At 42.8% G+C, this 14,014-nt stretch overlaps 1 protein-coding gene across 5 annotated transcripts in view; it reads right to left on the reverse strand.

The window, feature by feature from the left end:
• Window positions 1-102: 102 nt before the first annotated feature.
• zbtb40 (zinc finger and BTB domain containing 40) overlaps window positions 103-14,014 on the reverse strand; it is a gene marked incomplete at its 5' end in the record, with an annotated part of 48,833 nt that continues 34,921 nt past the window's right edge. For 3 of the 5 annotated variants that reach the window (XM_079509253.1, XM_079509254.1, XM_079509252.1), the window contains 9 exons: window positions 103-2,176; window positions 2,603-2,859; window positions 3,336-3,495; window positions 4,042-4,265; window positions 5,242-5,406; window positions 5,625-5,831; window positions 6,229-6,642; window positions 7,123-7,592; window positions 8,106-8,258. In XM_079509253.1, coding sequence (XP_079365379.1) covers window positions 1,985-2,176; window positions 2,603-2,859; window positions 3,336-3,495; window positions 4,042-4,265; window positions 5,242-5,406; window positions 5,625-5,831; window positions 6,229-6,642; window positions 7,123-7,592; window positions 8,106-8,254 — 2,238 coding nt within the window. In that variant the 3' untranslated portion in view covers window positions 103-1,984. Of the gene's footprint in view, window positions 2,177-2,602; window positions 2,860-3,335; window positions 3,496-4,041; window positions 4,266-5,241; window positions 5,407-5,624; window positions 5,832-6,228; window positions 6,643-7,122; window positions 7,593-8,105; window positions 8,259-9,414; window positions 9,480-9,500; window positions 9,641-14,014 lie in introns of those variants that run through there. The other 2 variants (XM_079509251.1, XM_079509250.1) reach the window with 2 other exon arrangements.

Consider the following 14,014-nt stretch of genomic DNA (forward strand, 5'->3'; position numbering starts at 1 on the left):
TGATGTGCTGTATGCTGCTAAAGGCTCATTCATGACAAATATTAAGATATGTAAAATAATCATAGGGTCAATTATATAAAATATAGTCATGTTTCTACACGTTATTGTAGAACTCGTAATAACAGCTCAAAATACAACTGCTCATAATGTAATACAATCATGAGCGCATTAAGTAATAACACATTCTTGCATAAGTTTGTGTTACATTATGCCATAATATTATAATGTTACTCATAATGTAATAACAGTTCATGGTGTAATAAAGGCAAAGGGCTTGGAGTCAGAGATATTTTCAGAGATTTGTTCTACAGACGGCCACCACTGAACCAATCAGCATAAATGTTTACACGCAGTCCCAGTAGGCAAGGGACAAATCTTTGTTACTGTAACATACTACCCTGTGCATGGCTTTCCGTTCGAGGGTGGTGCAGGGGGCCCACTCAGGATTTCTTCTGATGACAGAGACTAGGCCTACAGGTGCTGCTCGTGCAGTTATTTTGTTTAACAAATACATGGTATATGATGTGTCCCATTTTAGGTCCTCAGCAATGTCTACACTGAGATGCACACAAATTTGTCACTGACCCTTTCCACGCCATCAATGACACTGACAACAATACTAATATGATACAGTACTAACAAGATGTTGACCATGTTACCGACATATGATACTGATTATTACTTCATTTTTTATTACACTTTTCAACAATGAGTCTTCAAAATTCATCAGTTATTACATTATGTGTTCATTTTATTATACAGTACATTATGAGCTTTTATTACGTTTAGGTTATTTACATTATGAGCCGTTGTTACATTACGAGCTGCTACAGCCATGTTAGGTGATTAGGTAATTTGACACCCACCGACACACAGACCACCACCAAGCCAATTTGAATATATACGGTGTACATATAGATACACACACACGCACGCGCGCACACACACACAAAATGTCATCCGGTGAGTCAGCAGAGTAGGCAGCTTCAAAGTAAACACAGAAGTAGGATGCTTAACATGAAAATCAATACTATGAGTTTGCCACTTTTCCAGGCCTCAATTATAGTACATGTTTGTCAAACATGTACTATAGCTTACAGTGCACATCACTCCACTGATTACACACCTTTACTCTTACAACACACATGCTTCGTTTAAGCTAGGATACTACTCAGGACAGCGACTATTGAAACCATTAACTCTATTTAATTGAGTGTTTCTTGCAGGAGGAATGGCTGACATTTTTTCATTTTCATTTATTTTCTCAAAGAATAACAAGGTCTCGAGGTTTCTGTGAAATCTTTTGTGCTGAACAAATAAATTCATTTGAATTTTGACAATATTGTTTTTCATTGCTTAATGCAGTGTACCTATTACAACCATTACACAGTCCACCAAATAGCTTTTGAAAATCATTCTGTATATTTAGTTGGCCTAATTCCAATTTCATGTCTCGCTTTTTCAAATACTTCACAACAATCAACAACCATAGAATTGAACATCAATATCAACCAGTTTGACTCGTTTTCTTTGCTTTCATATCTCAGCAATTCTAAGGGGTTCAGTGCTGCCTTTTGGTCACATCCTCACTTTCCATTTCCAATACATAATCGTCTTCATGGCTCTTAACTTGTGAAAAGTCCTTGAATGTCTGAACCTCTAATCATGTTAGGAGAACAACGTGAAAAACAAGACATGATCTATAAACGCCTGGCTTCATGTGGATCTCAGACTACATGTGGTCAAACTTTGACGTCGGTCATCTATGACTTCCATTTGAGAGACAACAAAAATCATATATATATATAAAACATAATTGTGAAAAAAATGCGAGGAGGTACTTCCTTTTCCTACTGGCAGCGTGCAAAATAAATGTAGACCCGCAGACCCTCTTCTAGATGGCTAGTTTCCAACAAACAGAGCCATGCCAGAAAAATGAAAGTAAGTTAGTTAAAGTTTAGATCAAGAGTTCAGGGTTGAAAGGTCACTGGTTGCCCCCACAAATGAAAGTGACTGTCCCATTCAGCAGGTCATCCACATTGACCTCCACCACCTCCGACGGCGGACCCCCATCCTCTCTGTCTCCCAGGGCCACTAGAACCTGCTCGGACCCGTCAATCTGTGACTGGTCCAGAGAGATGTTGGTCTCTGCCCCCTCACTGGCCGACTGCTCCCTCTGGATAACCGGACAGCAGACATGACACGAGAAACAAGCACATTTAACTTCTTTAAAGGAGCATCAAACTGCATTCAAAAGTATGTGTAAATAAACAACACCACTGTCGTATGTAGTATATTTACCACATGTAAAGTCTATAAACAACATTTGGGTATACTAATTACTCAAGTAATTAAGTAATCATTCAAGTCATTAATACAAGATCTGAGCATTAATCAAAACCAAAGTAGCACTCAGATTTACTGAGTGCTACTTTGTTTTTGGTTAATGCTCCAATTCTCAGATTATTGAATTCATGACTTTATTACTTGAATAATTTATGCATGTCCTTGAACATGATCATCATCTAATATATATTATTATTTAATTCAAAGCCTAAACAATAAATGAACACCACACATTAAGAGTTCCGTAAAGGCTTACTGTATGGGACGTGGATTCCTGCTCCTCGCCTCCCCCCTGCTCCGCCTGTTCATCTGCTGTTGCTGCCGTCGCCACGTGACAGGTCAGGAAGTGCTCCTGGAGCAGGTGCTGGGAGGCACAGACCGTGGGGCAGAGGGAACAGCCAAAGGCAGAGCCCTCCTGACTGGGGTGCCGGGTCTTGGCGTGCTCCTGCAGCTCTTCCTCACTGGGGAACACGCCTGGGCAGAATGGGCAGCGCACTGCTGAGACCTCTGGCGCTGGCACAGAGAAACCAACAGGTAGCATTTACAAAGATGCTGCGACATATATACACTGGGTTGTGTATTACTATTGTTCTGAAGAACGGAGACAGAAATGTGTGTTTGTGTTTTTTTAAGCAATGTTTGCTTTAATTTAACTTTAGATAAGATACAAAGGGCGGAGAGGGTGGAACGGTCATGCAACACAGGTCTCCACCCAAAATCAAACCAGGGAAATTGCGATTACCTGGTCGCTGCAATATCCAGTAATGTACTGACGCTCACCTCCATAATCTCTTTTTCATAATTACTATTCTTTATTGTGGTGTATAGGATCTATGTCATCTTTCTTACCAGCAGACGTGCCTGTACATGCAAACGAAAGCAAGAGTCGTATTGAATTCTGTATTTCTGTGGCAATGAATGTGTGAATGATGGCGGGTGGAGGGAGTCGCCTTTCTGAAATGCATCTTGTCCAGAATGTATGCACTTACCTGCATGCTCTGCCTCGTGGTGCCTGGTCAGGCTGGCCGTATTGGGGAAGAACTTGAAGCAGACTTCACACTGGACCAGGGGCTTCAGGTGTCTGTTGCTCTGGTTCAGAAACACCTCTGGGTGAGTGGTCCGGTTGTGGTACCAGAGACCTGACAGTTGCTGTGAATGGAGAGATGGAGATCATGGTAAATATGTAGACCTATTAATTATTCACTGACTAGAATAGAAATGTACTCTTTATATTTATGCATAGTTGGGAAGTAATGCTCGTACTTCATTGACATGTGATTGCACACCTGCTGGGAGAAGGAAGGTCTAAGCCCGATCTATACACGAAAATAGATGATCTACTGTACTGTAAGCTCACAACACTTTGTGGATGCAATGCCTTGTGAGCTTGTGGATCAGTTCTGCAAGTAGATCTACTTCAGTTGCCCTTCTACCCTCAGACAGATTGAGTTCATGAGCAAGTTGAACGTGTGGTGAGGTAAGTACGTGTTTTGCGAGAAAGTGCAACCCATTCGTCCTCCTCGTCATTCAAATGTTCTGCCAGTGGGTACTAAAAAACAGCCAGTCATCCAGGTCATAACAAAACATTTTAATAGACTGGTTGCGGACCACTAGCGACTAGACTAGCAGGGCGAAAAAAGGAGCAGAGCAGACCAAGTATAGAAGCATATAGGGTTTAAGTGGTTCACAATTAACCTGGTAGGACTTGAGGCAGATGTCACAGTTAAAGGGCTTGCTGCCGGCGTGCGTGCTCTTGTGCTTCTCCAACAGGGCGGTGCTAGTGAACATCTTGTTGCAGACGGGACACCCCAAGGAGGACTTGAAGTCTTTGGGGTGGCATTCCTGGATGTGCTGCCGGTGGTCCTCCAGCGAGGAGAAACTAAGGCGGCACTTCTGACAGTCGTGTGGCTCTGAAATGTCTGACATGGGAGAGAGTGGATTTTTTTTGTCACAAGAAAATATCTCTTTTTTGACGTTTCCTATACATATTTTGTTATTATTTCAAAAGGTAAAAAACAAACAAAAAACAATTAAATATAAAAACCTTTGGACTTTAGAAAAAAGTCCAAATTCCTAATGTATTTTTGTACATTTTGAAGAAAGAGTAGCTTCATCCTAGAGACACAGTGGTGAAAAAAAGCATTAGACTGCCCTCTACAGGTGGATACCTTCAACTAGACTGCAATGCTGGCTACATCCCAATCATAGAATTATAACCATTTAACCATTGACAACTTGTTCAGTTGAAAAACAGAAACATTTTCTGTGTTGAATCAAATGACAATTCCTCAAAACAGTGTGAAGCGGGCTTTTTGAGCAAAGTTTTCTCTCACTTGGTGGGTGTGTCAGAGTACTTACCCAATCATGTCTATTGTATAAACCTTAACTTAGAAAAAAGGCAGTGCACACAATTAATCGAACTAACAGCTTTAAAAATGTGTCCAATGCAGCTTGGTGTTAACGTTATGCAATAATTTAAGACATTTAGACATATTTGTATATTTCATTATGAAGTGACACATTCATAAACCTTTCTACTCCACTCTACTCTTCTAAATATATAATGGTAATGGTAAATACAATAAATATTACAATTTCTTAGCCTTAATAATAAAATAATTATAGATTAGCCACACTTTCTGTGTCAGATTATAGAAGAACTGGGGCAATTAGTATCCTTCACTTGGAATGTTTACTTTGTCAGCAAAGAATGGCCTTCTCAAACATAACATGGTGTTCAACACCACCGTTTCCATTCATCACCAATGCATCACACCTTGGTCCTTGGGTGTGGTTAGGTTAGCAGTGCAACACAAATTGTATGCACTATTTAGACCTTACATTTACATTTCAATATAAGCAAATATGTGTATATCAATCCATCTTTCTTCTTACTGTGGAAGGTCTGCAGGTGAACTGTGAGACCACTGGCCTGGCTGTAACCCTTGCCACACTCCCGACACACATAGGGCCTGTCTCCTGTGTGTGTGCGCACGTGACGAGTCAGCTCAATGGACTGGGCAAAGAGGGCCTCACAGTACTGGCATGCGTACATCTTGCCTGAAATGGACATGGAAAATTGTTGTTACGGTGCACAATACATATTTTTGCAGCTCTACCTTTAGAAGTGCAAGAGTGTGCTTTATTTTAAATATTTGAAAATGTAAGAGCATTTTTTACATGGAAATGATTATAATGATTATGCAAAGTAATTGCGATTATGTCAAATAATTGCGATTAGACGATTATGTAATAACTGTGATTTGTGACAGGCCTACCCTCCGAGTGTTTCTTCTTGGTGTGGTAGGCGAGTGCAGCAGCCACAGTGAAGGTCATGTCACAATGTTTACAGAGGTAGGGTTTCTCTCCGGTGTGCAGTCGCATGTGGTTCTTCAGTGACGAGTTGGCTCCGAACTTCGCTCCGCACTCCACACATGCAAACGGCTTCTCATCAAAGTGTTCCGTCCGCTTGTGGTAAATCATCCCTGAGAAAATGATCGGGGTGGGAAGAGGGGGAGGGGAGTCGGGAAGGACGACAGGGGTATTGGGGTGAGAGAGAAGAAAATAGGTACCATCACTGAGAAGGTTCCATTGACCATCTTTATTCATCATGAACTCAACATCCAAGCAGTAAGAAGTTGTAGAGCTAATATTACTTCTCTTATAAAAAAAACCCTGATAATGAGCTGGTTTCACAATTTTGTTTAGCCCTTATGATAGCATTTGTATGTGTGCAAGTGCGTGTTTACGATTGCATAACTGAAGAATGCACATAATCTCTGTCTGAAGAATTGTCCGACCAATGTCAGTACTATGTTGCCATACTGATATTCTGATAACATACATTTTTGCATACATAACTGCATACAGGTGCATGCTCACCTGAGGGGTGTGCAAAAGTTCTACCACAGATGTCACACACTGCCTTCTTCTTGGTGCGTGCTGCATCCGGATGGGCCTCAGAGCGGTGGCGCTGCAGTGCACGTGGCGTGGCCAACTTCTCAGAGCATAGCAGGCACTGGTGTTTGAACTCCTTTGACATGGGGCAGCGCTTGGTGTGAGCCAGCATCCGACACTTGTAGGCGAAACCTTTCTTACACCAGCGACAGGAGTAAGGCTGCTCCGACTGCAATACTTTAACTCTTTTTTTCCCTCCCTTCTCCTTTGTTTTCTTTTCTTCCTCTCCACTTTCCTCCTCTTCTCCATCATCATCTTCTGCTTCTTCCTCTTTGCAGGTGGCTTGATCTGTGCTGCTGGTGGATTCAGGGCCATCCCCCTGAGAGTCGATCTGTGTACCTGTTGTGAGAGGTCAGCTAGGTCAAATCATTGAGCTGGCTATTCATCAACTGTAGGCTCACACACACACACACACACACACACACACACACACACACACACACACACACACACACACACACACACACACACACACACACACACACACACACACACACACACACACACACACACACACACACACACACACACACACACACACACACACACACACACACACACACACACACACACACACAAATTAACTCCCTAAGCCTTCACCACTGCATTCTTAACCTAGCTTAACTCTCTAAGTCTAAAAAAACCTCACCTGGACTTATTATGGTCATATTTTATTAGTTTAATTGTCTGTACAGCAGCAACTTCTTGGCACCTACTTTATTACTGTTGTTTAGGCCTGTAATTTTGTTTTATACAGTTCTATATAAAGAATACTTATTAGATGTACTCTGAACCAATAGCTGAGTAGCCTAAAATTACCTGGGATTTCACAGGGCTCATCTTCCCTCATGTCCTCCTCCATCTCTTCTTCCTTTGCAGATTCAGAGCACAACTCTTCATCCCCAGTTTCATTTTCACTGCCTGCCTTTTCCACCTGACACCTCACCTGGACCCCAGCGGGCCCAGCTTTCGTAGTGACTTTTCTAGAGATCAAATCACCCTTCTTGGGCGAGGGTGTCGCTTCAGGCTTGCTGACCTGGGGTTCTGTATGGTCATCTGACTGTGGGAGGACCGTCGGCTGGTGGTTCATCAGAGTGGTGAGGATGTTCTTGCAGCCCACTGCCACGTCGAACATCTGCAAGCTGTCGGCGGCGGCGATGATCCGGCTGACATTGTGCTTGCCAGGAGGCAGTTTGCCAGTGTACACCATGTCCAGAAGACATTCAAACTCCAGGGATGACACAACTGCCGTGTCAATGGAGATACTGTCTGAGTGGTCTATCAGAGATCTGCCAGAGAAGGAAGGAGATGGACCACAATAAGCTATGCTATGCTTTAAGGAAAACAATAAATAAAGTGTCAAAGAGTTTTAAAGAATGTATTTGAATCTTTTTCTAAAACAATATGATACAGTATATTTCAGAACATTTGCAAATGCGAGTTTCAAGTATTTGATATCAACAAACTACTAATAAAAACCGAAATTGTCAAATAATAAATAATATAAGAAAGGGGCAAACAAAAAAAACTAAACATAAAAAGGCGATCTACAAGCTCACAACGCCTCGCAACGTGAGGCGTTGTGAGCTTGCTATTTTTACAATATTTATCTGTGGTACAAGAGTCAAACTAAATGTAATGCCTCAACTCCTACATTCTAAGTGCTTATCATTGTGGGGTCACAGCCTGAAAATGTTGAGGAACCACTGTGCTAAATTAGTATGACCAAATTGTAAATCGATGTATGTCAGGGAGAAAACATGATGATAATGTGTCTCAAAAGGACAAACAAACAATTCAACCTGAAGAGCAAGCTGGAAGCAGCCAGGACCACTTTGTGTGCACGGTGGGAACTGTCCCCGACCAGGACAGTACAATCACAAAACTGTCCCTCTTTCCTCAGGGTCCGCAACTGCTGCATAAGCTGCTTACTGTAGTTGGGCAGCTCCATGTCCCTGTCAACAGAGAGAAAGTGTGGAAGTGTGATGGAGAGTGACGAGACGAGACAATGTTTTCTTTACGTAGGCTACAGTAGGTATGTGTGTCAGTGTGTGGACATTAGAGGTTTGACCGTGTGTAATAGGAGAATCAAAGAACAGAGAGGAGGTACAATTAACAATTATAATTAGAAGACTAAGACGGGTAGAGCCTACTGTATATTAGAATTATATACATTTTGGAAATCTTCCCTGCCCCCAACATTTACTCAGAAAACATCCGGAGTCAAGAGTGAAATAGCTCCGCTGGTAAACTCACACAACTCTAAAACAAGTAGGCCTACATAGATAGGCCTACCTATCAAAATAGGCTACATTTAAATTTCCAATATAAAATCACACCCATATCATCATACATCATCTAGTTCCGTCCTCATTTGTCTTCAATGTTTGTGTTTACAGTTACACAAACACTCAAAACTGGCCATTCAATGGCATTCAATGTTTGTGTTGGGACAATGTTTGTGTTTTACCGTTTACACACACCCTCAAAGCTAGACATAGGAGGGGCTCAAAAAACTATTTAGCAACTGATTGTTGTATAGAAATGGACTAGTAGGCGGCAGGCCGCAGGCCTACAGGTGTCCCATCCGTTTGAGTCCATCCAACAAGAACATAGATAGGATTACAAGAAAATATAATCGAGTGTGAACGGAATATTGTAACGTTGATCTAAATAGGCACAATTTACCTAAGCCCCATAATGTGCCCTCCGAGATGGAGCTACAGAATGAGCGTAGTAGGGACTGAGGGCACACTGTAGGCCTACATACAATTAATTTGACTTCATTTTGACCATTATGGGTTTTTAGTGTTGAAGGGGGCAAGAAACTTTAGAAATAAACTCAGGTTTGCCCCCCCGATGTTAGACAGTGAGTGTGACACAAATGAACGGCTGCTTCGACAAGCACCACAGATGCTCATCTGCTCAGGGAGGGAGACCGAGACCCTGGAATATTTGGCATTCTTTCATAATGTGCTCATAAAATCCCTTTTTATTTTATTTTTTCATGAATGTGACGTTGGAGATCGGACTTTAGCGTTTCATGTGCAGTGATTTCGATGCTAACATTAGCTACTGCCGCTAATCTGGAGGACAATGTAACATACATACGGTCGCAAATTGGCCAAGGAAAGACGAGGAGGAATTATATGTTTTGTTATTACATCAGATAACATGCTTTCCCTTCCCTTCTTTACCTTGAATGTTATTCAAATGATCCGGCTCTTTATTTAAACTCCATCGCTGACACCAATAAAGCTTCAATGTTTTGAAAATGGCGACTGCTAAATGCAGAACGCTGTTGGGGGTGGGATCCCTGTACGTTACATCGTTCTTGGTGTCCTATCGAAGTGTGTGTGTGTGTGTGTGTGTGTGTGTGTAAATGATGATGATGTTATGATGATGATGTAAATAAAAACAAACGGTGTCAAAACAAACATTAAACTATCTTTATTGTCAATGGCATAAGGCATTTAATGTTTGTGTTAGTGACTAAACAAACATTAAATTATCTTATAATGATCTCTTATCTCTATTGTCAATGGCGTTTTAAAATCAAACATTGACATAGAAACAAACATTAAACCTGTAGGAGGCCCTCAAACAGAATAAAAAAGAAAAGCCTGTAGGATCTTGCAATACACACTTCAAGTTCAATGTGAGGTGGCAAGAAAACTAATCCACCCTAGGGGTGCAAAATAGTCACAATATTCACGGTTGGGTTCGAATTTAATATTTTGGTGCGGTTTGATACTTTTTCGATAAAAAAATATATGTCCAGCTTTGAGGGTCTGTGTAAACACAAACATTTAACATTTAACATTGTAAATGTTTGTGTAAACACAAACATTTAAGGCAAAAGTGTGTTTAACACACAAACGTTGAAGACAAAAGTGTGTAAACACAAGACAGAAGTTCTTTTTTTAGTGTGTGTGTATGTGTGTGTGCGTGTGTGTGTTTTTTTGTTTGTTTTTTTAAGTTTTCTTTAAGTTTTTTTTTAAAGTTTTTTTTTAAAGTTTTTTTTTAAAGTTTTTTCTTTTTAAGTTTTTTTTAAGTTAAGTTTTTTTTTAAGTTAAGTTTGTGTGTGTGTGTGTGTGTGTGTGTGTGTGTGTGTGTGTGTGTGTTTTTGTGTGTGATACAGCTGCGCCCTCTGGTGGCGGGCCGGTGGTGTTACAGCGTGACACACAGACAGAAAGACAGACGGACGGACGGACGGACGGACGGACAGAAAGACGGACGGACGGACGGACGGACGGACGGACGGACGGACGGACAGACGGACAGACAGACAGACGGACAGACAGACAGACAGACAGACAGACAGACAGACAGACAGACAGACAGACAGACAGACAGACAGACAGACAGACAGACAGACAGTTTAGGCCAGCTTCTATAGTTAGTGCTCACTGCGTTCACAACTAGTGACTAGCCATTCATATGACGCTCGTACTTCATGAGTGTCTTGGCTTAAAGGAGCATTCAGTGTCATGAATATGATGTAAACACAAACATTGAAGACAAAAGTGAGGACGCAAATTGTGATTGCCCGGAATTACATTTGTGATGATTTGATTGGTTGAGCACGGAATGTGATGTATGATGATGTATGATGATAAGAGCACCCCTCACTTCACACAGGTGTGATTTTTAGGAACAGCAATGTGTGTCCCTACGTCTGTCTGTCTGTCTGTCTGTCTGTCTGTCTGTCTGTCTGTCTGTCTGTCTGTCTGTTTAGAGTACCAACAGGTGACAAAGTAGCCGATGTTGAGCTTCACACTGTGCACAGGTGCATGATGGGAAGCAATGTCTGTCCCTATGTATGTCTGTCTGTTTAGGGTACCAACAGGTGCAAAAGTGGTGCTGTTGAGCTAGAAACAGAGAGAGAGAGTGTTGCACTGTTGCCTGCTAATTATAATGTGGAGCGTGCACCGTGCGTGCATGCGAGAGACAGAGAGGGAGGGAGGGAGAGAGAATACCACACTCTTACTTACTCTCTTACTTAGAGAGAGTGTTGTCTGCTAATTTCCCCACACGGTAACTCTGTCATTTCTCAACCGCTTCGGACGCGGGGTGGCTCGCCGGAACCGGGCCGGCACCACTCAGTTCACACGGGTATGATTTGTTTAGTAAGGAACAGCAATGTGTGTCCCGTCTGTCTGTTTAGGCCTAGGGTACCAACAGGTGACAAAGTGGCGCTGTTGATGTTCACACTGTGCACAAGCCACTGCGCACAAGCAAATAAATAGTCCAAAAACCAATAGTCCAGGCTGTCCGGCACCCAAATATTCCGACATGCCAAATTTTCCAATAGTCCGACGTGACTGACCCAGTATTCATAAGGTCCACGCACACTGCACTTGGACAACTGGGCACCTAGGGACATGTGGCCACCTGGACAAGTGCATCTGTGTCTGACGGAAACACAAGGGAGTCTCTTTTTCCCTGTTTCATCCAGGTGGACAGGGTTTTTAGGTTAGGTTTAGGCGAAATTTCTGTGAGGTTAGGGTTAGCGATCGTCTAATTGCATGGGTGGCTCCACAACGCTAGCTACCACCATGCACAGGACCTGCAAGGACACAGGATGGGCATGCGCACAGCCGCACACACATACACAGATCCCTGATTCCTACTTTACTACATCCACCAGTGCAGATCCCTGCATCAGTTTTGCAATACAGCTGAGGAATGACTGTATAAAATTGTAGAACTGCGCTGACTGGTTCCAGCATACTATAGTTACAACAAACTGCATGTCAATGGTGCACGGTGACGTGATAGTGATTAGTGAATACATATTTTTTCCATGTCAACCAGAGACCATATCTGCATAATAACAATTTAACCTCAACCTGACGTTTAGCGCATGGGTTTGACCTGCAATTGAAAATATAACATCAGCAATTAATTCTGCACATATACAGTATGAGTGAAAACCCTAATTAAAAAAAGAGGTATTACGATTCATTCTACAAGTTGCCATTTAGGCAACCAAGCAAAAATGTTCTATAGGTCCCCATATGAATACAAATCAACAAAACAACAAAAAACTGTCCAGAGCCTGGGCAGAGAGGCCTTTAGTGGCGGTTCTGGTCCAACCGTGGGTCCGACCGAGGCAAATTTGAAGTCGGTGGAACGAACAGTTCTCGGGTTACGTGGATTACAGATGCACGCACGCACGCACACCTGGTGCATTTATAGATGATCAAAACACCAAACATCAAAAAGACCAATTCCCCTGCCTGTCAGGTGAGATTGACCTGCAATTAAAAAAACAAGGAATGATTACATAGTAATAATGTCTCGGGTGAATCGTGAAAGAGGCGCTGTCTCCGGTGTTTCCCTTTTTGTCTGTTTCCCCCCCATATTATTATTATTATTATTATTATTATTATTATTATTATTATTATTATTATTATTATTATTACATTTATCAAGTTTTGTGTGCATGAAACATAGTGACTATGGCCAGTGCACCAGGCCAAATTTCCGGTCCCCACCGTGCGGCCCATGGGGGCGTGAAAATTCAGGGGGGGGACTCTACATGTCCTCTGGGCCCGACTCTTCGCGTGGACACCACTTGTTCGCCCATCAGTCCAACGGATGACCCACACTGATTTGTTTCTCTTTGTTTATTATTAATACATTTTTAGGGCCCTATCTTGCAGTTCAAGCATAATTCCACAGGGTGGCAAAAACTATTAGAACAGTGCTCTGTGTACACCTCCCACAGTATGCTATGGGAAACAGTGTTTCTGATATAGTGACCTCCCGTGGACCCTGGATCTGGCTGGGAAAGGCTAGAATAGGGTCTACTAGGCTCTTGTCAGCCCTGTAGGTCCTCACGCTTGAGATGAACCACTGTAGTGTGTACACAGGCCATAGTTTTTACATGAGTTTGGGTGCACGGCCAATAGTTTTACATAGACTATAGTACAGTAATGTCCTGTAGGGCCACAGTATGCTATGGGAAACAGTGTTTCTGATATAGTGACCTCCCGTGGACCCGCACGCACGCACGCACGCACGCACGCACGCACGCACGCACGCACGCACGCACGCACGCACGCACAGTTAGATGGCTATACTAGGCTGGATCTGGCTGGGAAAGGCTAGAATAGGGTCTACTAGGCTCTTGTCAGCCCTGTAGGTCCTCACGCTTCAGATGAACCACTGTAGTGTGTACAAAGGCCATAGTTTTTACATGAGTTTGGGTGCACGGCCAATAGTTTTACATAGACTATAGTACAGTAATGTCCTGTAGGTCCACAGTATGCTATGGGAAACAGTGTTTCTGGTATAGTGACCTCCCGTGGACCCTCACGCACGCACGCACGCACGCACGCACGCACGCACGCACGCACGCACGCACGCACGCACGCACGCACGCACGCACGCACGCACAGTTAGATGGCTATACTAGGCTGGATCTGGCTGGGAAAGGCTAGAATAGGGTCTACTAGGCTGTACTAGGCTCTTGTCAACCCTGTAGGTCCTCACGCTTGAGATGAACCACTGTGTACACAGGCCATAGTTTTTACATGAGTTTGGGTGCACGGCCAATAGTTTTACATAGGCTATAGTACAGTAATGTCTCGTACAGCCTAGTCCAGCCTAGTACATCCTAGTCCAGCCTAGTCCAGCCTAGTACAGCCTAGTACAGCCTAGTACAGCCTAGTGCAGCCTAGTACAGCCTAGTACAGCCTAGTCC

Source organism: Electrona antarctica (genome assembly GCF_951216825.1).
Source record: "Electrona antarctica genome assembly, chromosome: 9".
In the NCBI taxonomy this organism is placed as follows: domain Eukaryota; kingdom Metazoa; phylum Chordata; class Actinopteri; order Myctophiformes; family Myctophidae; genus Electrona; species Electrona antarctica.